Below are 23,689 nucleotides of genomic sequence, written 5' to 3' on the forward strand. Positions count from 1 at the left end.
AAATACTCAAGTGGAAGAGATTGTATCATAAACTATTTGTGTTGTTTATTTCTTCAGATGCCAATATGAAAGCATTACAATGTGTGTTTAGCAGAACAGCAATATGAGGAACTTGCGGCGTAGATGACTGGTGTGACCTCAGATGATCACCTCTTCCAACAGTCTGGCCTAAAACAGGATTACCTTTTTTAATGATTCATTAATGAATTTCAGATGCTAAAACCACATGCGTTTTATGTTCAAGGAATCATTTGTCATTTTGGAAACACATTTTCTGTTTATTCACTTTCTTGCCGTGTGTGTGTGTGTGTGTCACTGTACAGTCATTAACTTCAGTTTCGGCTCACATTTGGCATGTTAATTCTTTTGTCCCTGAGGTGTTGAATAGCCATTTTGAAAAGTGTAGAATCAAGACAAAGAGTAGAGGGAGAGGCAAGAGGCAGCCATGTGAGGTAAACTTGCGTCAACCTCTTTGTGAACGCTCTGATCACAGAGAGGAAGCGATAGGAAGAACGTGTGATCAAAGGCGCCTCCCTGGCGTCTGTCAGGAGGGAGGAATGCAGTCCTGGGTGTGTGCGTGAGTTAAGCCAGTTTTCAGAGGAGAAACCAGGAGGGGAGATGACAGCATGAAAGGGAGCTCTACCTGTCTCGTGAACGAGGAGAAGCAGCTGATGGATTAAAGGGTTATCGGTTTGTAAACGGGGAGAAGGGAATGATGAAGAGAGAGGACAGAGAGCAGGAAGCTGTCAGGTACAGTACCGGCTGGAGTGCAGGAAACTGCCTATCAGGCTGGTGACAGGAAGGAGAGGGAGGGAAACGAGGAGCAGAGTGGTTTCATAGTTGTGATGAGGACGTCAGCTTTTCAAAGAATGGGTCTTTTTGAATGACAGTACAAAAGGAAGAGGGCTCGGAGAGAGAGATGAGGTATGATGGGGCAACTGTGTAATGAGACGTATGACTGATAGTTGTGAGAGCAACTCAAGGGGGTTTTGGTAAACCTAATTTTATTCCTGGATCCAAAACTCAGAGCTTTAACTGCAGCGGTAGGATAATGATGTTCACGGCTGCACGCCCAACACTTTGAGGGTCAGAGTTCAAGTCTGACAAAAAAAAAAAGACCCGAAGACACAAAAATCCTCAATGTCCAATAAGTTTTTCCCAAATAATTACAGCATAGATATGTGTTTATGGTTTTTGCAGCGGAGCCGAAAGTGGAGAGTTTCTTTGCATTGGGCAATTAAACGGCCACAGGATGTTTGATGATGTACTGAAGGAAAAAAAGCTGTAATTTAACAAGATTAATAAAGCTGTAATGTAGCTATTAGCCTCCTCTGCCACAGGAAGTTAGCATGATGCACCAGAAAGTGCATCGGATATAGGTATGTGGTGTCGGCCTTTATGATCCCTTTACAGTATATCCTCTCTTTAATGTTTAATGGCCTGAGCAGAGTCCAACAGGAGGAAGGTCTGTGTGTTATGTCCAGTGAACAGGCTTCTCACTCCATACATAAAAGAAAAGGAAACGCTACTGGGAACGGATCCTAGAAAATGTGTGTTACCACCTAAATTAAGTTCATTATTATGTTTCTGCTGGACAGGCATTAAACTTGTTATGGTAGATATTCTTGGGCCACTAAAACAAGTTGTGAACACACCATTGACACCATAGGCATAGCAGGCATAGGCCTGATTTGGAGTTGTGTGTATTCCACCTTATGAAATTAAGTCCAGTCCACTTTATCTCTGTTGTTGGTCTCCAACAACTCATGAGACTATATATCTGTTAAATGCTCCACAATACTTCAATATGATCTCAGAGATGAGGCCACTGTATGGTCCTGTAGTATTCCTTCAGACATGGCTAATATGCCTGAAGGAATGCAGCAGAAACATCAGCCGAAGGTTATTTACATTTTGCAACAGACACTGCATCATATTTCTTTGAAGAAAAGCCCAGTTGTTTGCTTGTTAGACACATGATGAATCTTAATATCTCAAATTACAGCTAACATTTCATGCTTCAGCCATGTAGAGGCAAAAGCAGAAGCTACCGCTTGATGATTTGTATGAATGCTCTACGATCAAGACATCGATAATATGTGAAATCTTAATGGGCCTTTTTTGTCCATTTCATGCTGATTCGTCTTATCTGTTGCAAAATCTGGACCGTGAATGCTTTGCTGAATGTATTGTAGTGTGAACCCTGCTTGCCTTTCAGCAAACACTGTTCATTTTGTGCAACAATCAGAGCAATGATAGATTAAAAATGCACACATGGTTTGAGCGAGAGTGAGCAAATCTCTGAAAATCACAAACTTTTCCTGAAATTGCATCATATGATGTCAAGCTGTCCAAGTACTTTTAAAAAAACATTTTTTTTGGTGATTTTTGCCTTTGATATCCATCAAATCTGTTCCATTCACTGCCACGGAGCAAGATAAGAAGGCCAATTGGCTTTGGCTGATAGAAGAGCAGAAAGCTCCCCGAGCCCTCTGCGAGGACTTTAGAGTAACGTGCATTTTTCTTCCTGTCAAATGGTTTTTGAGGAAACTATTGACCGCTGATCGTGTTTTCCTGATATATTATTGACCCTGGGCTGTAGGTATAATCAGCATTGCTGGAATAAATCGTGACCGTGATCGTATCAGATTCCCTAACTAGAGCTTTCTTTTTTATCATCTTACAGCAAAAACAAATTCTCTCAAGAAAAGGAGCTTTTCTTACACTCTGTATTTGGTTTCTTTAGGTAAACATTACATACATACAGGACTACCTCACTTATTGTCTTACTTTATTTCATAGTGTATTTGTTTAATGTTCTTTGTTTAACCTTTTTTTCCCCATGGAAACAACAGATACCTAATGTTTTGCATATGCTGCATGTTGTGTAATACAAGCGGTTCGTTAAGCAGGTAAAAACAAACTATGACACACGAGCCATCGTAGATAAGTGCCCTATAAAGATGGTAAAGTTAATAATAAACAAACTTCAGCTGGGTCAAGGTCCTACTGTTTATTTCTAGATCATTACTTCAGTGAAACGGTCTGTTGCATCCCTTCGCTGACTTCAGTGACGCAGATGTTTGTGCCAGGCACATATAGTCATGTGCCTCGATATTGAAGCTATATTTGGATAGCCGAAATGCATGAAAAGTGTTTAGTATGACATGATGGCACATAAATAAATTACAATTGGCAAAAAGCATGGCTATATCCTCGCTCCCATGTTTCTAAAGTGAAGATTTAAAGTATCGGTATCTTTTGAAGTAAGGCAAATATCTGTTGTGGGCTCTCTGAAGGTCTCTCAGTTGTTTGATAACAATATTCACACCGTCACTGCTTTTTAAGCAGAACTACGTCCCATTTAATCCAAACTACAGCACCCTCTGCAGATAATGTGACATATTTCTGCTCCTTCTCCTCAGGATGAAAATAGCCAGTTGGTTGTCTCAACTGTGTTTGTTTATCTCCAGTTAGTAATAGATTTTTAAGAAAACCCATTTTGAGGAAGAAAAAAAAAAAAGACCACCAATTTAAGTTTGAGTGAGAAAACACTGATTGCAGTACTGCACTACCCTCAGCACGGTGAGACTCACAACCACACCGAGATTAGGAGCCCTCGCCTTTGGCTTTTTTTCTCGTATCACACTCATCAGTCAGCCGCAGTTACGGAACTTGTGTGTCTGTGTGTGTGTGCAAAGGCAGGAACTCACACAAAGAAAAATACTATTTATAATACTGTATTAAATATGTCAACCTCAAAATGAGGCTATTTGACAAATCCAAAGAGTTTATTTTCCTGTGAGCTCCTTCAGCGTACTGTGACATCTGAAGAAGTGGAGCTGCATTCAGCAACGCTGTTCCATCACTGCACTGATTTCTTTTCAGGGTATTTTTTAATTAAAAGATAGAATGTGTGTGTGCTAATGTGGGTTAATATTGCAATAACTCTTCATGCGTTTGCCAAATTACTAAGAGCTTGCGAAGCGGTTTTGTTTACTCAGTTTTGTGCTAATTAATAAAATCAGAGGAGAGTCTCTCTGGCTGCTCATCTTGCTCTATTCTTCTTTTGTTTCAGGTTTGTTCAACAAGCGCGCAACATAGCAATGTCTCCTATTTTATAGCTGTTAATATTCATTCAGATATATAGACAGACGTGCCAGAAAGAAAAGCACCTACGAGTAATAATCAATAAAATCATTCACGTGGGATTTGTATTCTCAAAGCTCCATTCTTGAGTTTACAGTTGACTTTTCACCCGATTTAATTAGCGAGTTAAAGCAGGCTGGCTGCTGGATCCAGCTCGCTTGTTTTAAACAGACCCCAGTCGGGCTAATCTTAAACTCATTCATACAGTTAGGCATCCACACTGACAGCAGTAGCTAACCTTACGCAGACTACACATAAAGCTGGTCTAATATATTCCCACAGGAAGGCTTCCCGCTCTGTAATTTGTTGACTGCTGCAGAGGGTCTAAAGGGCAGTAATACTCTTTACCACACTTATAAACACAGCACATATAAAAACACACACACACATACACACTCTATTGCCTTGAGTAAGAGTTGAGAGTGGTACTCGGAGAGGAATAATTATAGATAGCGTTGCATTTCCTGCTCTCCACCGTGTGCAAACAGTGTTTAGCCAAGAGGGTTTGGATCACATGTTTACACCATGGCACGACTTGGTAGCAGGGTCCCATTATTGTAGCCTCATAACATGAGGCTACATCCCCACTAAAGCGAGTGTGTTCAGAGATTGTTTTTGTTTTAAAACAAAAATAAGGGTTTTGTCAACGTATTTAGAAATAATATGTCCAATATGACACGCCCGGAAACACATAACCTATGATAGCTTATGTCCAAGAGGCATGTGTGAGCCACCATAAACAGGAAAGCAGATTATTTTCTGTTTGTTGCTTAGTTACAGAAAATGTTGAGTATGAAATGTACTAAATCAAAGTTTTACTACATTATGGGTCAATACATTTGTTTTTTTCGCTGTTGTCTTACTGGAAAGCAGCATTTACACTTTTTTTGGTTAATAATTGTGCAGAACAAAATAAGAATAGATAACAAGAGACAAATCTGTTTTATGTCCATCACACTACTCAAACGTCCACATTGTGCCTTCATACTTCCGCTCTGTAGGGCTGATAACGCCACTGCACACGCCGCTCGTAAAACGCTCAAATAAAAGCTGGCCTCCTGTAATAGCGTTATAACATACACACTGTATGAAAACATATTGTGTGGATGCAGCCGGAAGTGGACAGAAATGAGAAGCTGCTGCTGCACCAGGAAGTTTCCGCATTACAAATACTTTCACATGCTCACATTGGGGAAGTGATACCCACACTATCTTCTAGTTCTCCACAAGCTTTACAAACTAGAAAAGCCTTCATAGAGCAGATTTCTGACATGAGTTGAGAGAGGGACGAGTCGGACATGAACTTTGTATGCATGAGTGTTTGCCTGCAGATATGGATACTGTATATTAATGTTTATGCGTGAACGCATGATATGCTGCTCTGCCCAATGCCGGGAGCTATTGCATTCGTTCCAGAGGATAGATCATATTTCAATAATCTCACCTGAGCTGGCTGTGAAACCTCAATATCAGCCTCTGCAGAAGAGAGTCCAGGGAGGAGGGAGGAGGGAGGAGGGAGGAGGAAGGAGGGAGGAGGGAGAGACCTTGATTAAGTTAAAATCGGAATAAAAGTATGAGTGTGATGCGAGGAAAAAGATGGATGTCAATGGAAAGAAAAAGCAACCTAAAGTGTCCTCGTAAGGTGTTGCTCAAGGATATTAAACCTTTGTTTCTTTATAATGTATGTAATACAGGGCTTGTACAAAGGCAATAAAGTAGTCAATGAGTATGAGATACGAGTTTACAGATTATTATAATCCCTCCTCGGCATTGTTGAGGTTGTATTTTTGCTCTTTTTTTTTTTACACTTACCGTCTATGGGCATATGTTTGCGTTGCAATCGTTTTCTTTTTGAATCTTCACAGTTCATTTTGTTTGTACACCCGTTTCTGAGAATATTTCATCGCTCTTCCCATTTAGTATAAAACGCCTCCGTTCGTGCTCGGAGCTCTCGTGCCATCTGCGGAGGCCGGCGCTACGGCGCCAAGCACGAGTATAAACAATGCTTTACTTGGCATTGATCCTGCATGTCCCTGAACTCTACTAGAGCTTCTGGTGCTGGTAGAGAGCAATAGCAAGCACTTTAATTCAAAATCACCTGTAGGTGGTAAATCTGTTGGCATCACCGTATTGTTTGAATACTCAATGACCTTTGTACCATGTATGGAAGCATCTGCATCGGTTATGTAGCTTCCTATTTAGGTTAATCTTCTATTCTGTCACCTGTCTGGGAAGAAAATAGAAAGTCACGAGCTAGAATGCAGAAAGGAGGGGAGAGAGGCAAAAGTTGTGTGGGTTGATGATATGAGGAGAATGTTTTAACGTTGTTCAAGTGACGCTAGTGAATGCCTTGTACATTCCTCCACTGTACGCCGGGCACAGCGAGAGATGGACGGAGAGAGAGAGAGAGAGAAAGAGAGGGCGAGAGAGCGAGGGAGGGAGGGCGGATGCAGAGATTGCTGCATGGAGAGGAAGACAATATGATGTGACACTGTAGGAAATGCTTCAGGAGGGGGAAGGGAGGAGGGGTAGAGCTATCTTGTAGGTGTTATCAGGTTAAGCCACCCACCAGTGACTGTCGCCATGGTGACACCATGGTAACGACCAGGTGATCAACCAGGATGGAGTAAGACCTCGCTCACTTAAAGGGGCTTCCTCTCTGAATGAGACATGAAGACAGGAATGATGAGGAAGACAGTCTATTTGTGAAGAACTGTCAGCAGCAGATGGAATACATTTCATTTCCCAATCACTCACCAGCATTCTGCACATTCCTGCTTTATGATCTGTATCTCATCAGTATAGTTGCAACTGTCCATTGTGAACCACAGCAGGAAACTGCTGTCAATTACCATTCATTTCAATTTCTTTATGCAGTCAAAGAAAGTACACAGACACACACATGTGTAGGATCGTTTGTGTGTCTCTGCCCTGCCGCGAGCGTTTGCATGAAGTGTGCTTTTTATGGCTCAGAATATTCTGCATATACATAAAAAGCTCAAAGCTATCAAGTTCATCTGATCTCTTTGAAGCGGCTTTTCTCGTGTAAATGAACGTTTGTGGCATCTTTTCCTTCGCTGTATGTGTTGATATGAGCTTCTCTGTATTGCTCCTCCATTTTTAACCCTATAAGCTGATTCGCTAACATGCTTACAGAGATGTCAGTTTCAATCCATTGGTGTTAGCTCTGTTACATCACTGCAGCCGCCTCTGTATTGCGAGTATGCACACGTGTGTGTATACGTATACACGTGTGTGTGTGTGTGTGTGTGTGTGTGTGTGTGTGTGTGTTTGGTGGGGCAGCGGCTGGGTATAGAGGGCTAACAGATGGATGAAAACATGCTAGAAACAATGACACATGCAGGCTAGACACACAAACATAGAAAGCAAAGTCAGACTCACACCACAGACCTCTGCTCTGGCTCTTCACAGTAAAATCACATGTCAAATGTAAACAAGGAATCCGTTTTTTTCTGTCTACATCAGGCTATTGGTTGACATGTTTAAGATGACAAAAAAACAGCGAGGAATCTGTAAAATAGTGCAGTGCACTCTGAGAGTAATCCAGTTTTCTGTGTCCATTTTTGTTTTGGTACAGAAATTTGGGGTACCCAAAAGTTGTCCTCAATATTTTCTCAGTCATTCAATACGGGCTGTTTTCTGACTGTTATATGTCTCAGATAATAATGATCATAAAGTCCTTCCACACCTAAATCATGTGGTAGACCCTATAATGACAATCCCCTACCTTTTCTATTGATTCTGTTCAGTGGCTCACAGTCGAGAGGACTTGCACTGTGAACAAGAGTCTCACTCTCATTAGTCGTTTATTGTTTTACTTGGCGGTCTCCACTGACTACTGGGATACGCAATCTGAGGCAGGTTGCACATTTTAACAGCCGGTTGTGGTCCAGCTAATTGTTTGGGTTTGTTGGCGGATTTACACAGTAAAAGGTTTGGTTGTGTTGAAATTACAAAGATACCCACAATTTCTTTCATAAATGATAGTGATCAAAGTTATCTGTATGCCCACAAACCAGAAGGTTTTAATAGTGTACTAATTTTCCTAAATACTCAAATTGACCTTTAAAATGCAATACAAAATAAAACATTCTCCATTTTCCAAATACATTTTCATTGTCAATCTATGCATGGTGCCTCTAAATTGGACTCAAATAGATGTGTGATAGAAGATACCTCAACTTCTTTCTAAAATATAGTATATGTTCAAACTATTTTACCTGGGGTTTCAACAGGGCAAAACAAATCATCCGGACCCTGAGTGGGGAAGGTGAGAAGGTGACAACTGTGACAGAAGTGTGAACCAAAGACAAAGAAACAGAGAGCAAGAGGGATGAGAGAAAAGTCAGGAGGAAGTTGGCGAGACAGATGGGAGTTAATCCTGCGGAAGGACTCCTCAGGGTCCTCATATCCTTCTCCTGTTTCCTATTAAATTACTTCACTTGAACCTGTGTGCTTCCTGAGTATTACTGTGTTTAATGTGACACACGACGGTTGCTTGTGTTGCGTTTCATTTGACGTTTCTCATATAAAGCTCTGACAGACATATCTTGTTTTTTGTTGCAGATAAACTTGCGGCTTATTTTAGTCAGCGGGAAGACGAAAGAATTCCTCTTCTCTCCCAACGACTCGGCAGCGGACATTGCCAAACACGTCTATGACAACTGGCCAATGGGTGAGTAGCTCCATTTACCTCAACGATTGTTACTGGCAATGGCAGATGATGAATGATGGAGCAAAAGTTACATATTGAAGCCAATTAAATCATCCTGAGGTGATCCAGACATTGTTTTTACTTTGATATGTTTGTAACTCTTCACTATGAATTACTTTTGGGCACCATTGATCTAAATACCATAACACATCTACAAACTCATGTTCACATCATTTGGATTGTCCAATGCTGATTCAACTGACTTCTGATCAGATGTTGGTATGTGGGGTTTAGTCAAACATATTGAGACATTTGCTAGTTTTACCACATTCTGCACATAAATAAAATATACCCATGTTGTGTTATCTGTTATAGATCTAATTATTGCATAGGCACAGCTGCAGTGTGTTTGCATAAGCTATAATTGCAAACAATTTAGAAGCTAATGCACTTATCGTGGCTGTTTCTTTAACTGAAGATGAAGGGAGCTGAGGGGCTCCAGAGAGCTGACATCCCATTTAAACCGGCTGCTAATTACTTACGTGTAGGTCTATATAGCAGTGTGGGAACGTGCCCATTCTTTGGTATAGGGCAATTAGAGTGTGCTCCTCCTTTTAGCCTGATTATCATTGCATACAGGAATGTGGGATCGCAGTAGAGCCACCTCCTTTTTGTAATACACCCACTTCCTAACTGCTGCTACACCAGTGCTATAATTGACCTTCCAACACCTTCAAATCTGCTTTTCCCACGGGGCTGGGAATCTAATCCAATTTTGGAGGAGCCCACAGCCATGAAAAACTATAAACTATACTGATGGACTCATGAGTGAAAAAAAAACTCAAGGAGAATTGTTTGGTTTTGGAAGCGTGCAGTGTTCCCCTGCGACAACAGATCTGAACCCTGTGAGACCCGGAGCAGGCGCACTCCGTCAGCACCAACACCCTCCGCTTAGCTGGAGACCAAAAACATCTGGTGGCCAGACGCTGCTGCTGCTGCTGCTGCTGTGCAACTCCCCCCACTGTTTCCTCTCTCATTTAATGCCTTCACTTTTGTCTAGCTCTTCCCAAGCCACACCTCATGTTCTTCTTTCTCACATTCATCCCACAGAGCCCACATGTCATACGTTCTGTATACAATGATCATAAATACAGGCCCTAAATGTCCTAAAATAGCTTGAGTGCGGTTGTTGATGGTCTCTCTTTCCATCGCCATGCAATGACTGTGTTCAATGATTTGGTTTCACTACACTGTTTATGGTATTTTATATTGACGAGCACAGTAGTTCAGAATTCTTAAGCTTTTCTTCAGCATAATTTAGTCTCTTAACAATGAAATTGTATAATTTCTAAATTACTGGGAAAGCTTCTTTATCAATGCTCAAAAATAAACTGATCTTGTGTTTTGTGTTTTTTGAAGAATACTCAACACAGTGTATAGATAAAAGATTAGATAACGGTAATATACTTTATGGGGAAGGAGGTTAAATAAGAAGAGATAAGCAGGAAGGAGAAAATAAAGGAGGCTTGTCTTCCAGATTTCTTCATGCCGATGTTTCTATTTAACTCTTGTTTCTTTCAGACTGGGAGGAAGAGCAGGTCAGCAGTCCTAACATCCTGAGGCTGATCTACCAGGGCCGGTTTCTACATGGCAACGTAACACTAGGAGGTGAGAAAACACAGACAGTACACCTCCCAAAAAGAAAAAAACCCTCATGTGCTCATAGACATGCACACAAAATCCCACAAGTGTGTTGCTGGAAAGTTCTTTGCCGTTCTCATCTTTTTCCCGAGACAGAACAGAGGTACCTCAGTGCTCCGGACAAGTCTGCTTTGACGGAGAGGGAGGAGAGAGGAAATACAAAAAAAGGGGAGAGAGATTGGTCAGGATGAGGGCAGAACGGGCCTCAGTTTAGACCTGAAGCAGCACAAAGAAGAGACAAGGAGGAAGGGGGTGTGAAGCGGAAAAAGGGGACAGCAGCCCACTTCACTTCTCCCTGCCCTTTAGGCTTTTTGAGTCTACTTAACCCAATTTAGATTTGACGAGTGTTTTTATTTGGTTAATAGGGTTAAGGCCGTCCCTAACCCTTTTACACTCATCCCATTACTGCAAACTATCTGATAACTCTATTATCTTTGGTTCAATGTGTTTGCACGATGACACAGAATCCTCTTAAAGTCGAGCCAGAACTCCCTGTGGTTTTGAAATGCAAATATAGACACGGCACACGTGTGAAGGCACGCAACACGTGATTCACAAGTAATTTTGGGGAGTTACAGGTATGAACTACAAAGTGTACTTTTTACATTACAAAGCATAAACATAATATATGAAATGCCAATTGAGCCATTAATTTACATTAATTTGGGGATAAAAATCAACTGCTAAAAAGCTTTAGAGAGGTGATCTATCACAGTCAACATTGGGCTCGATTATGTTTTTGTCAAAGTAACATTATTTTTTGCGTTGTAACAGTTTAAAGAAAGATATGGATGAAATAGTATATTTCTGAAATTGATATACAGTAGTTTGCGATAAGGAAAATACGTAACAAATATGTGATGTTCAAAGCAATTGCTGTGTTCCAATTTTAGCTCAAACTCTTCCTGTTGACAAAGGGATCTGTCAATAATTGATTCTGACAAGCATTGATTTGGACAACATAAATAACATATGATCACGTCATCGAAACACATATTGATTTATCTCCCAGTCCTGCTGAAAGTGAATGTATTTGAAACGTTTCCTTTCTCTGAAGAGCTTGCTGAGTTATTTCAGGCTCTTTCCTGACCTGCAAATATATTATTATTCTGCAACAAAAGGACCTGAGCCATAGTTTATTAGTTGGTAAATGACTTTGTGAAGACAGATATGCTGTAACTCACTGAATAACCTTTGCATCCTCTCTCTCTCTCTCTCTTCTCGCCCACTAGCTCTCAAACTGCCCTTGGGGAAGACCACAGTGATGCATTTAGTTGCCAGAGAGACTTTGCCTGAGCCAAATTCCCAAGGTAACCAGGCTGTTCACACGCTGAGCAACTTTAAATGTTCTTCTACCAGACATTATACATCTTTACACATTGCTTCTGTTTTAGGAACAGCTACTGGTGCAAATAATTGTCCCCTTTAAGTGTATCCCCAATATACAGCACATTGTGTAGAATATACAGCTGATATCAATCATATTAGGTGACAGGTCTCCTGTTTGTGAATGTGTGGTGGAAGGTCTATTTTCGTAGAGACGGGGACTTCAACCTAACAAAAAGTCATTTAAAGGGACATCTAAGGTTGCACAGAGTGCTCTAGTTATTGACTATAATCAATTTGCTTTTTCGTTGTTTGTAACAAGCCCCAAAGTAAGATAAGGTACAATGAAGAATTACCTCCTTTTACTCCAGAAAGTGTATGTGTCTGTGTGTTTTTTAAAATTATTATTGTGTTCTGGAAAAACACATTACCCGTATTTTCCGCACTATAAGGCGCACTTAAAAGCCTTTAATTTTCTCAAAAAACGTCAGTGCGCTTTATAATCCGGAGCGCCTTTATATATGGATTAATTCTGGCTGTGCTTACTGACCTTGAAGCGATTTTGTGTGGTACACGGCGCTCTGTCAAAATGTTTTAGTACGACTTTGGTAAACTACAAAGCCGCGCCGCTTGCAGCATTATGGTGCGTTCACACCAAACGGCTTTATAACTCGCGTCAGTTTATTCGCCAGTCAAGTTGTGTTCATTTGTGTCTTTCGCAACCAGTTGCGAAAAGGGGGCGTGGCTTATCTCCGTGGCTTGTGTCGGTAAAAACAGTTATAATTTTCTCCATCCACCACGGTCGAAATAACCACTAGTTCTGCTTTATACTTGTTGAGGACATCCCATAAACGTCGGAACATCTAACGCCCTCGTGTTTGGGTTCATAACATCACCCGTAGGCTCACACCGCTCGGGGAGTTTCACCGACTCCGTCTTGATAACTTCCGCTACCAGAGCAGCAAAAGCCCAACAGGTGGAGCATCTCAACGCTGATTGGCTGGAAGTTGAAATATTTCAACTCTGGCGAAATTTCGCAATGCGCAAAACGCGTCTATCGCAACGCCTGGCGAATTTCAACCAAACGCGTCTGTGCGTTGACTTCACATGGGATCCAGACGTGCGAAAGATTCGCAACGTGTTTGGTGTGTATGTAGTCTGGAGCGTCGCGGAGTAATACATACTGTGCTTCGCCATAATATTACAGTGTGTGTGTGTATAAGGACCCCAAAATGGCACCTGTCAAGAGACACGCTTACGACGCGGACTTCAAACTCAAGGCTATCAGTCACGCAGTAGAACATGGGAATAGAGCCGCTGCGAGAGAATTCAACATTAATGAATCAATGGTACGGAAATGGAGGAAGCAAGAAGATGACCTGCGCCAAGTAAAGAAGACCACACAGAGTTACGCTAACGTTTGATTTAGCGGTATTTTTAAAAATACGGTATTAGCATGCCACAAATAGAGCCTTGTTTTCACTGGCTTGACAGCTGCACTTTAAGTAACCATGTTTGTTGGCTTCCCTGACTGTTAAAACAAAGCTCTTAATTCTGAGATTACCTGGAAGTTTGGTGGTAGTGTTTTAAGCATTCAGTCTGTTTTTATGAAACCGTCTTAACAGAATAACTAAGTGAGCGTGTTGCTTCAGGTATCGGCGACACATCAAATTAATTCCAGAAAGACCAGTTTGAGTCTCATATCCACGAGGGCTCATCAGATACCAAAATGTGGCATTAGACAGGATTTTACAGCTATATTATCTTTAATTGCTACAGTTGCGAGGTAAATGTTAGAAGTACAGCGCTCACATTATAAAGGCCAACAAAGCATCTTGTCAGACGATGACGCTGTCTGTGTATGTTTGTCTTGATGTGTGTGTGTGTGTGTGTGTGTGTGTGTGTGTGCGTGTGTTTTTTAGGTCAGAGGAACAGAGAGAAGACCGGGGAGAGTAACTGCTGTGTCATTCTGTGAATACACACCGCCGCCGCCGGCCCTCCATCCTTCTCCTCTGTTCTCGTCCTCAACATCCTGGACCTACTGAGTTTGTTTCCGGTCCTGAAACTCGTCCACAATGCGGATATGCAAACGGACAAACACATACACTTTGCTTCTTTTGTTTTCCTTCTCTCACACACTTATAGAAAGACAGCAGGCTGAGGCTGATTCAAGACACAAGAGTTGATTCAAGAGTTGGGAGCAGGAAATTGATTAACATTAGAGTTGATTCCTTTGTCGCACTTGTTTTCTTTTGTCATAACAGAAAATTTGTGGAATTAACTGGATTTGCATGTGGGTTTTTTTGTTCTTAATGCACACCTTTTTAAGCCTTCTGCCACACAGACACACAAACATACACACACACATACATACATACATACATACATACATACATACATACATACATACATACATACATACATACAATACACATAAACAACGTGTCTAACCATCCTCAGCCATTCTGTTAAAAGCTCCTCATTCTAGTTGGTTGTCATAGTAATGCAGTGCCCAAGTTTGTGTGTGTGGCCTTGTTTTCTCATACAGACCGCTGAGAATTTTAACCACTAACAACACTCCAACACACACACGCACACACACACACACACACACACACTCTATGACATCCTGTCTACAGATCCAACCATATGTGCTTGTGTGACCTCCCTCGGTGCAGCAGACGAAACTCAGACGTGCCTGATCAGAACTCAAACCAGGACACACACACATATATAAACACACCTGTGTCCTTTTTACTGCCCTCCTCTGCATGTGCCCTTAAAGGTCACAGGAGAGAAATTATTCCTTTTTGTCTGCAGAGCGATGTAGAGGCCGAACACGTCCTGCGTCTTTTAGTCGTCATATTCTTAGCCAAACAAAGCCTATCAAACAAACAAATAGAAAAACAACCAATGTTGGTGGTCTTGTTTTGGTTATTTGTTTGTCCATGACATGTGTGACTGTGTTTTGACAGTCCATGCATATTACTGACCGACCAGTGTTGTGATTAATAAAACGTCATGTCAGTTTTCGTCCCTCCCTGATGCACCATCCCTCCATCTCTTTCTTCGAGGAAAGATTTATTGTGCTCCTTTGTTTGAACAGTGTTGTGAAGGAAAAGGTTCCTTGTTTGTCTTAATTTGCTTCTTGCTCTCTAATTCTCTCTCTCAGCATTAATAAATCCAGTTTGCACAATCGAAGCATGTGCTCCATCATCAGATTATTAAAAATGTATAAAAGGTTTTTCTGGTTTTATTTTATATTTTTCCAATGGAAGTAATGTTCCAAACTATGGTAACGTGTAGAGTATATTTAATATGAATCTTATATAGAACATGATCACTCTAATCTTGTTGATATACAGTATATTGGTGTTTAGTCTATGATTGTGTATACGGTTAGCTTCTAGCCAGTTCAGTGCTCAACAACAGCAACAACTCCCTAATCATCAACTTTCTTCTGTGCTCTTTTATTCTTATTTTTTCATTTGTTTATAATTTAATGTAATCCTTTTTTTTCTGTGTATTTTTTTTTTTGCTTTAAAGATACGCTTTATAACAGCACTAGGTCTTAAAAATATATATTGTTTATATTGATCAGGGTTCAAATCTGTACAGAGCTAAATGTTTTCAAACCAATTGTAAATAGCACTAATGCTCTCTCTCCCTCCAAACTCCAAAATGGAATACATCTGTAAACTAAATAAAGGTTATTCAAATGCGTTGCCTTTTGTCATGACTGAATTTGTAAATCTTTCGAGTATCACCTGACTTCGACAACCTTCTGTGAACAAGAGCACGAAATCAGATCGCCATTTTTAGCTGACGACGACATAAAAGTGGATTGGGAAGTATTTCTGCGTCATTTCTGAAAAGACAGTGAAAGACAGTCCAAAGTTAGGATTAGGGCTTTACACACATAATACACAGTTAGAGTTATTCTCCAGTGATGTGTAGTTGAGTAAGTTATGAAAAGTACTTGAATTATTTTCTTTAAAAAGAGTGTTATGTTATATACTGTATATGTTTTATATATATTATATTTATTATAATTTCTGCACTTTCTGACAACATGTAAACATTGTTCTCAACCTTTTTGAATATGACCCCTCAAAAATTATAGAAAATATTGCAAATCTGTTTAGCAGAACATTTTTCTTTTTCCTTCGTTCCTGCACCATTCATCATCTCACAAAAGTAAAAAGATCTGAATACGTTTTCCACCACAAGATTATTGTGTGCTGTGTGTAAAGTAACTCGCTGTAAAATGTACAGAGACACTCAAGCAAAGTACAAGCAACTCAAAAGTGTGAGTAGAACTTAAGTAATTTGACTGGGCTGTGCAGCACTGCGTAGGACTCTTGTGGGTTGGCTGTCAACTGATTCTGAAGGTGCTTGTGACACCACCTTGAAGGCAACAATTGTTGCCTGTCAGTTAAGAGTTGTTGACTTGTCAATTTACATGAAAGTGGGCAAACAAAGATGACAAACTTATGAGGTCTTAAATGCAAGAAAGAATACAATTTAATTGCACCATTTTTCTGTGACAACCATGTGATGCTGTCAAGTCATTTATCCAGTTTGCACGACAGTCAGTTGGCCAAAGTACAGCAGGAGGAACAGAGTGGAACATGGAGTACGGACTGCCTGCCATCCCGACGGCCCTTTTTCACATGTGTTTTGCCTAAATAGTTTGCTAATGACACACTGAACAAACAAGAGATGCTACATTGCCGCTGAGATGGTTTTCAAGTAAAGAAATAAAGTCTTTGAATGCCAACTACGTTTGTGGCATGGCAGCATACGTATGAGGGGAGTTCTGAGCTGTGAAGTGATGTATTTTATTAAAAGATGACAGCTCTAGTTGCTTTGACTGGACTTCTGTTGCCTTCAGTGAACTCCTGTGTAGTTTCTTCCTCTCCTCCTCCCTGTTTTCATCCCTCCTTGCAACCATGCTGTGTCCACACTGTGACATGAATGCAGCTATTCTCCTGGTATTCACACACACACACACACACACACACACACACACACACACACACACACACACACACACACACACACACACACACACACATACTGTTTAAAGAGTCTAAATGCAGACAGAGAGGATTGTGGTTACAGTAGTTAGTACCACTCAGATTCTGTTTGCGTGACATTGAACCACTCAGTATTGCTGCTGCCTGGCCTCTGAACAATACACCAGTGTCTTTATACAGGCACATTATTGTTTCAAAGTTAGTGTGTGAAACTGCATGAGTAAACATTTTGCAGAAGTGATATTATTAACAACAGTGTCATTTAAGTGTACAGCTAGACTGTTAACATGAATGACAGATTACATGATCACAACAGGGTGTAACATGAGGCCTCATTTGAGGAAGCTCATACAAAGCTACACTCACACATTCATTACTCTATTTGTATGGGTCATATTGGCATATCATTATGGGATAACATCCACCAAAGATAAACCAAACAGCATGGCAAGATATAATTTTCTGTTATCTGTGTTTGACCCTTATGTCAGATTTGAGGATGTCGCCATCTTCTGGCTAAATATCTGCATAGCAACATTAACCACCAGCGCTGTAAATGGACAACAGAGGGTGCTTTGGATGAAATATTACATTGAGTGGCATATGGTATATTTTTAAATATTCTTTACACAGGAGTCAATATCATTAGAGAATAACGTGGATGGGCGAGTGAGAGAAGTCTCCATCCCGCTGCCAAATACCAAATATTTCTGTTGAACATGACAAAGATGATATCTAGATGAACTGAATATGAGTATTGTTAATGTTTAGCTAAAAATGTAATAATATTGCTTCTGAAAGTTGGAAAGTTGGGTGCAGCATTACTGGGTCCATCAAAAAAGCCAACTAATAATTCACAGCAGATCAAAAATCTGCAAAATTCCACCAAACTGTTGAAACTCTGAGAGCAGGTCAAAATAACAATAAATACTATTTTAGAATCATTATATAGTTCACATAAGCCATTAGCATGTTTGTGCCACTGACAGGAAGCTGTACGATACAGTTTTGCCACTTTGCCATTAATCCAATAATCAGTCTATCGAAACATACCTTCAACTTGATTGACAAGCCCCAGGAGAGCTCTAAGTCCTCTCATTGGCAGACGGGACGCTGCAGTGATCCACTATCGCCTCTCGAGGAGGTCGTTTAACAGACAGGAGAGGCGTGCTCTTTTCAGAAGATATCTGACGTCTTTGATTATGTCAACACCAAACTCTCCACATTCTGTTGATAATGTTCATATTTTTGGCCATATTTTACACGTGGCACCTTTAAATCCTTAAATAAACACAGCTTTCCTGAGGTTCTGGCAAATTTCTGAAAAGTCATTTTGTTTCTTTTTTTGTGCAACATTTATAAATCTACATTCGGTTTTGTTTTTGACAGGCCATATGTGATATAGATAGATAGATAGATAGATAGATAGATACTTTATTAATCCCCAAGGGGAAATTTGTTGTCATAGTAGCGCCCAACACTTTACAGACACCAAATGGAATAGCCTAAATAAACTAAACACACAAAATAAAATATAAGAACAGAGATGACAGATATATAAAAAATAAAAAATAATATATATATATAAAATATATATGCACAATAGAATACAAATAACTGTGCAGTGTGTATTAAGGAAATTAAATTAAATGAAATGTAAACAGAGTGTGCAAAATGTGCAAAATATGTAAAATATATATACACAATAAAATACAAATAACTGTGCAGTGTGTATTTAAGGACATTCATTTAAGTTTAAACAGAGTGTGCAAAATGCAAAGTATGTGTAGTGTATATGACATGTAAATCAACATAAATGTAAATGTGAATGTGTACAGTGAAAATTAAAATTAGTCCACAGAGGGTCTGCAGCTTCTCTCTCTCTCTCTCTCTCTCTCTCTGTGTGACTTTTAAGGGGATGGAAATATTGTCAATGTCTGACAACATCCACAACGTCCAACCACAGCAGCCATATTTGGCTGCAAAGAATTATGACTCAGGAAATATGGTGCCTCAAGCCATCTAAATGTCATCTGTGACTGTGAGTCCAAAACTCTAGACTTACCCTCTCTTAACAGTTTAGTTTGCAATAACATAACTTACTGATAATGACATTTCTTTTACATTTTAAACACAAGAAACTGTCACTGAATGCGTAATGTCTTTTATTCAGGAAATAAAGCAGCATTGGTACAAATACGGATCGAGCCAAAGTAGGACAAAAAGAGAGTGGACACACTATACCTTGATTTTCCAACCCTAACACGAACCCACATTCCTTTGTATAATCAAAATCACGGATCACTTGTCTGTTTGATTTGGTGACATTGAGAGTTTGGCCACATTTCGTAGAGGCGTTGTCATCTTTTCACTCAGTGTGTCAATATTTGCTTTATCTCCCTTGTTCTCAGACAGTAGAGAATCAGGTTGATCAGCAGGAGGGAGAAGACTGTAGAAGAGGGTGGTGACGCTACACTTGTCAGGGGTCATCGTCAGGTTAGAGTAGACGAAGAATGTAGTGTATAGAAATGATACAGCCCTAGGTGGCACATGTAGAGAACAGACGGACAGCTATCTGTACAGGGCCATAGTCCGTCAAATCAGAGAGTTCAAGGATCCCAAAAAATGGATCTTTTGCAAGAGGCAAGTGTGAAAGCCAAGGCTCCTGTCATTCCACCAGTAGAGAGCGGTTAGTTTAGGTAAAGCCACTGTGGTAAAGCGGAAAAAGAGAGAAAGATTGAGACAAGCAGATCACGACAAATCTATGGTGCCATGTCACTCTTGAATGCACTGATTTAAACTAAAGGGCAGACGGGTTCATACTGTTCAGTACAACCTGAGATCCTTCACACCAGATCCTGCATAACACCCATTCTCCACTCACTCCACTGGCTCCCTGTCTCAACCCGGATTGACTACAAAGTCCTACTACTCACCCATAAATGCATAAATGGACATGCACCTCCCTACCTACAAGAACTCATTACTCCCCAAACCTCCACCCGCACCCTCAGATTTACAAACAGCTCGCTCCTTCGGGTCCCCAACACCAAGCTCCGCCCCATGGTCTGCTCAGCAGCGCCCCGCTTATGGAACAGTCTCCCTGACCACCTGAGGGCAACACAGACACTGGACTCTTTTAAGACTGGCCTAAAAACCTTTTTATTCAGGAAGGCGTTTTTGACTTTGAGTTGAGTTTTATGACTTGTCAACTATTCCTTTTTTATTATAGTTGATTTTAACTATGTACTAGCTCTGTGGCACTCTGAGATTCTTGAATGAAGAGTGCCTTACAAATATAATGCATTATTATTATTATCCTGGAGACAAAACTGGGCTCTACATTGATTTTTACCCCAATATTTGGTTAATTCCTTTTCTACTTCTTTCAACTTATTTCATCAGAAACTTGGATTGCACTTCAATTACTGAGATGTTGATTATTTCTCTCATATGCCCAGTTGCCTCTATCGTGTTCAAGGTCCACCAGTCATTTGTAATTTGTACAATCAATGGGACCATCAATGTTTGTTTGACTGTTTTAAATATGACTGTTAGGAGTAAAACGATCAGTCCATTAAACCAGAAGTCAGTGATTACAAAAATGATTCTGGTAATTAACAATTAATTGACATCTTATTCAAGCAAGTATGCCCAATTGTGTTTTGCTGCTTAGTTGTGAAGATGTCAAGATGTTGGCTTGATATTTAACAATATAAAAGGTCTGCAGTGTGATGAATGAATGGTTGGAACTAATCACATTAATTATGGTTATGTTCAACTTAAGTGTCAGAGTCTGCAATACCAGTGCCCTGATACTTATAATAACGTATGTTATTAATTACGCTTGGGCTTTTAATGTAATAAGTCAAGATGTCATGGAAGATATATAACTACGGTACATACAGTATACCATGAAGGGGTTTCTTTTTATAACCTCTCATATTGCAAAGAGTCATCAATCTATCTATATAATTCATATGAATCTGTTCATTTGCTCTGTGTCTCCTTGATGTGAAACGGTTTGCTTCAGCCAACAGCTTGTAATATAAATGTACTATTTGTCAGCTTTTTCTGATATATGTCTGTCCCCTAATGGACAAAACATAGTTCACCTTGATGATTTGGGGCAATTTTTAACATCAGATTCCGTCAAGATGAGTTGTTTTTTACTTTTTAGTGTCACTTGAAGGATATCTTGTAACTTATAGTGTGCAATGGTCACAAAACATAGTCAGTAATTTCATCCTTAAAACTGTAACCGTGAATAATCACTTTGTATTTTGCAGAACTAGAATTCATGGATGGATGTAAAATGTTTGTTTTTTACTTTCAGAAAGCGATCACGCTCAATGTTAACATGGAAATAAGCTAAGGTTCGCTTGCCTAAATTAAAAAGGAAATCACCAAATTAAGTAATAGCAGTTGCTCCATATTCAACAGTCCCAAGAATACATCGGGGCCTTTACGCAATGCTGGGCAGAGGCCATGCTGATTTACGCAATCTGCCAGGCAGATCAGTTGTCATGTGATGTTCATTTTGAGAGGTTGATGTGTGATCGTGTGATGTTCATTTTCCAATAATCTGGATAATTGGATGAATTTCTGGGGTTACAGAAATGTTCATTTGTGGTTTGAGATTTACAGATGTACATGCCACAAGCCGCATTTGATGAATACCAACTTTCTTTTCATAGTAACGTTTTCTTTTAGAAGGTAATGGTTGTCACACAGTGGCGAGGGCTCTGTACCAAGGGGGGCAGGGTTGTTATGTGCCAGTCCTCCCCTTATTCACATGTTGGCTTTCCACTTAGTCCTTTTTATTTATGTATTCTTCCTTTAAGCATATTATAACCTCGTACTGTGTCAGTCATAATCAGTTGTGATTTCATTGTTATATTATAATGCTTGGGCTATGCATCTTCTATAGTAGATCTAAAATACTCCACTCTATAATATATTTTTGGTTGCCCACGACCTGAAATCAACATGTGTGAGAGATTCATTCAGGTTTTAGGAGCAGTGTTCCAGTCAGGATGCTCGTACATATTACACAACATGATCAAGAGTCACAATCTGAATTTCTACGTAAAAAATAGTTATTCTGAAAAATTCAAGCAGATTCAAATTCAAGGCCAGAAATGTGAAAGTCAGAAAACATATGGTGGCAACAATAAGCTGCATCGTTTGTGTGATACATATTTGTGTCTTTGTCACAACACTCTCAGGATCAATTAGTCAGTTTGGTCATAACATGTTGAAGCAAGACTGTTGTCCTCTGGGAAACAGGAGGAGAAAAAACGTTCTCTCATGGGGGCCAATGAGGAGGTGCAGTGACATTGTGGTGTCACCTCGCTAGAGAGTTGACAGTTTGTAGAAAAGTCTAAAGTATTTCATACAAGTGCTGAAATGAATACAAAATATATCTATTGTTTTAAGTAATTGATTAAATAAAAATGGTAAGATTTTGTTAGGAGGGTGCTTTTGCAACTTATCTTATCCGGACATCTTGTCGAAGAAATATTTCTTTGACATTTCATTGACAAATTGATATTTTTATTTATTTTTTGCAGAATTGGAAATAGTGTAATACTAATAATAATAATGCATTTTATTTGTAAAGCACTTTTCCTTCACTGGTAATGAACTGTTCCCTCCAGGCCTCAGGCAGAGGATGCATTCTGTCATTTCGCCATCTTTGTTATGTATTTTCAGAGGATATTTCTCTCTGTGGGACATTCTAAACACCTGTAATATACCCAAGGAGCTAATTTCATTTATTTGGCAACAATACCTTAATAGTAAATCCCTACGGAGAATACTCTATGTAATAGTTTGAGTTCAAATCTCTCATGGCCCTGGAGCTTCAATAGTCTCTGGAGTATAGTCTAATATTATTTTAGAAGCAGCACACTGAGCCAGATAAAATTAATGAGAATTATGAATGTAAGTATCCCGGGAATTTAGAAAGGTCTTTCTCCCAGGCAGGAGTTAGTGTTTAGTCCATCTCCAAATTGCTTTAACCTTACCGAACACTTACAAGAGTGCAGTTCTATTGATTATGAAAATCTTATGTCTTTATATGATGCTAGTTTTCAGTTTATATGGTAACGTATCATTTGTGCATACAGACAGAGGGAATTACTTATTTTGGAATTGAATAAAACACATTTTAGGGATGAACAGCTTTACATTTATGTATTTTTGACACTTGGCCTTTGATTTTTGTTATCCTTCTATATAAATATACAACTTAAAATGAATTTTCATAGAATATAACAATTGATACAGAACATTTTCCCACTAATTAATTGGGTCTCTTGTGAGGCCTGTTACTGTTCATCTTGAAATTTAGTTGGAAAACAAAGTCCAAGTAATGATGCAATAGTGTATGACCACTAACAAGGCCATACAGTAAGATGAACATGGTATTTCATGTATGCATGTGCACTAAATTCAAAGGAATAGTTCAACATTTTGAGAAATACACACACGTCTGTGCAATATATGTGAAGCGAGAGTCAACAGGTAAATAGCTCGCTCATTAACATAGTGATAGTTATATCTCGCTTGTTTACAAAAATGGATTAAGAAATAAAGAAAATGAAATTCATGGTTTTACAGGATGTTTCGTGCTGGAACTGTTTCTTGTTCAGGAAGTCATATGAAGTATATTTCTCAAAATCCTAAACCATTGTTTCAGGTGCCGATGCACTTAATTACTATAATCAATTTTTTGTCTTTGTAGAAGAAGAAAATGTGGTTTCTTATGTCAATCCAATGTTGTACTAAACACTTG

The 23,689-nt window shown here is 39.6% G+C and overlaps 1 protein-coding gene across 1 annotated transcript in view; it reads left to right on the top strand.

The window, feature by feature from the left end:
* Nucleotides 1-15,575, top strand: part of ubl3a (ubiquitin-like 3a) — a 32,572-nt gene extending 16,997 nt beyond the window's left edge. The window contains exons 2-5 of the mRNA XM_034549564.1: nt 8,737-8,845; nt 10,406-10,492; nt 11,758-11,835; nt 13,774-15,575. Coding sequence (XP_034405455.1) covers nt 8,737-8,845; nt 10,406-10,492; nt 11,758-11,835; nt 13,774-13,826 — 327 coding nt within the window. The 3' untranslated portion in view covers nt 13,827-15,575. The remainder of the gene's footprint in view (nt 1-8,736; nt 8,846-10,405; nt 10,493-11,757; nt 11,836-13,773) is intronic.
* Nucleotides 15,576-23,689: the final 8,114 nt, after the last annotated feature.

The sequence above is a fragment of the Cyclopterus lumpus genome, chromosome 14, assembly GCF_009769545.1.
Source record: "Cyclopterus lumpus isolate fCycLum1 chromosome 14, fCycLum1.pri, whole genome shotgun sequence".
In the NCBI taxonomy this organism is placed as follows: Eukaryota; Metazoa; Chordata; class Actinopteri; order Perciformes; family Cyclopteridae; genus Cyclopterus; species Cyclopterus lumpus.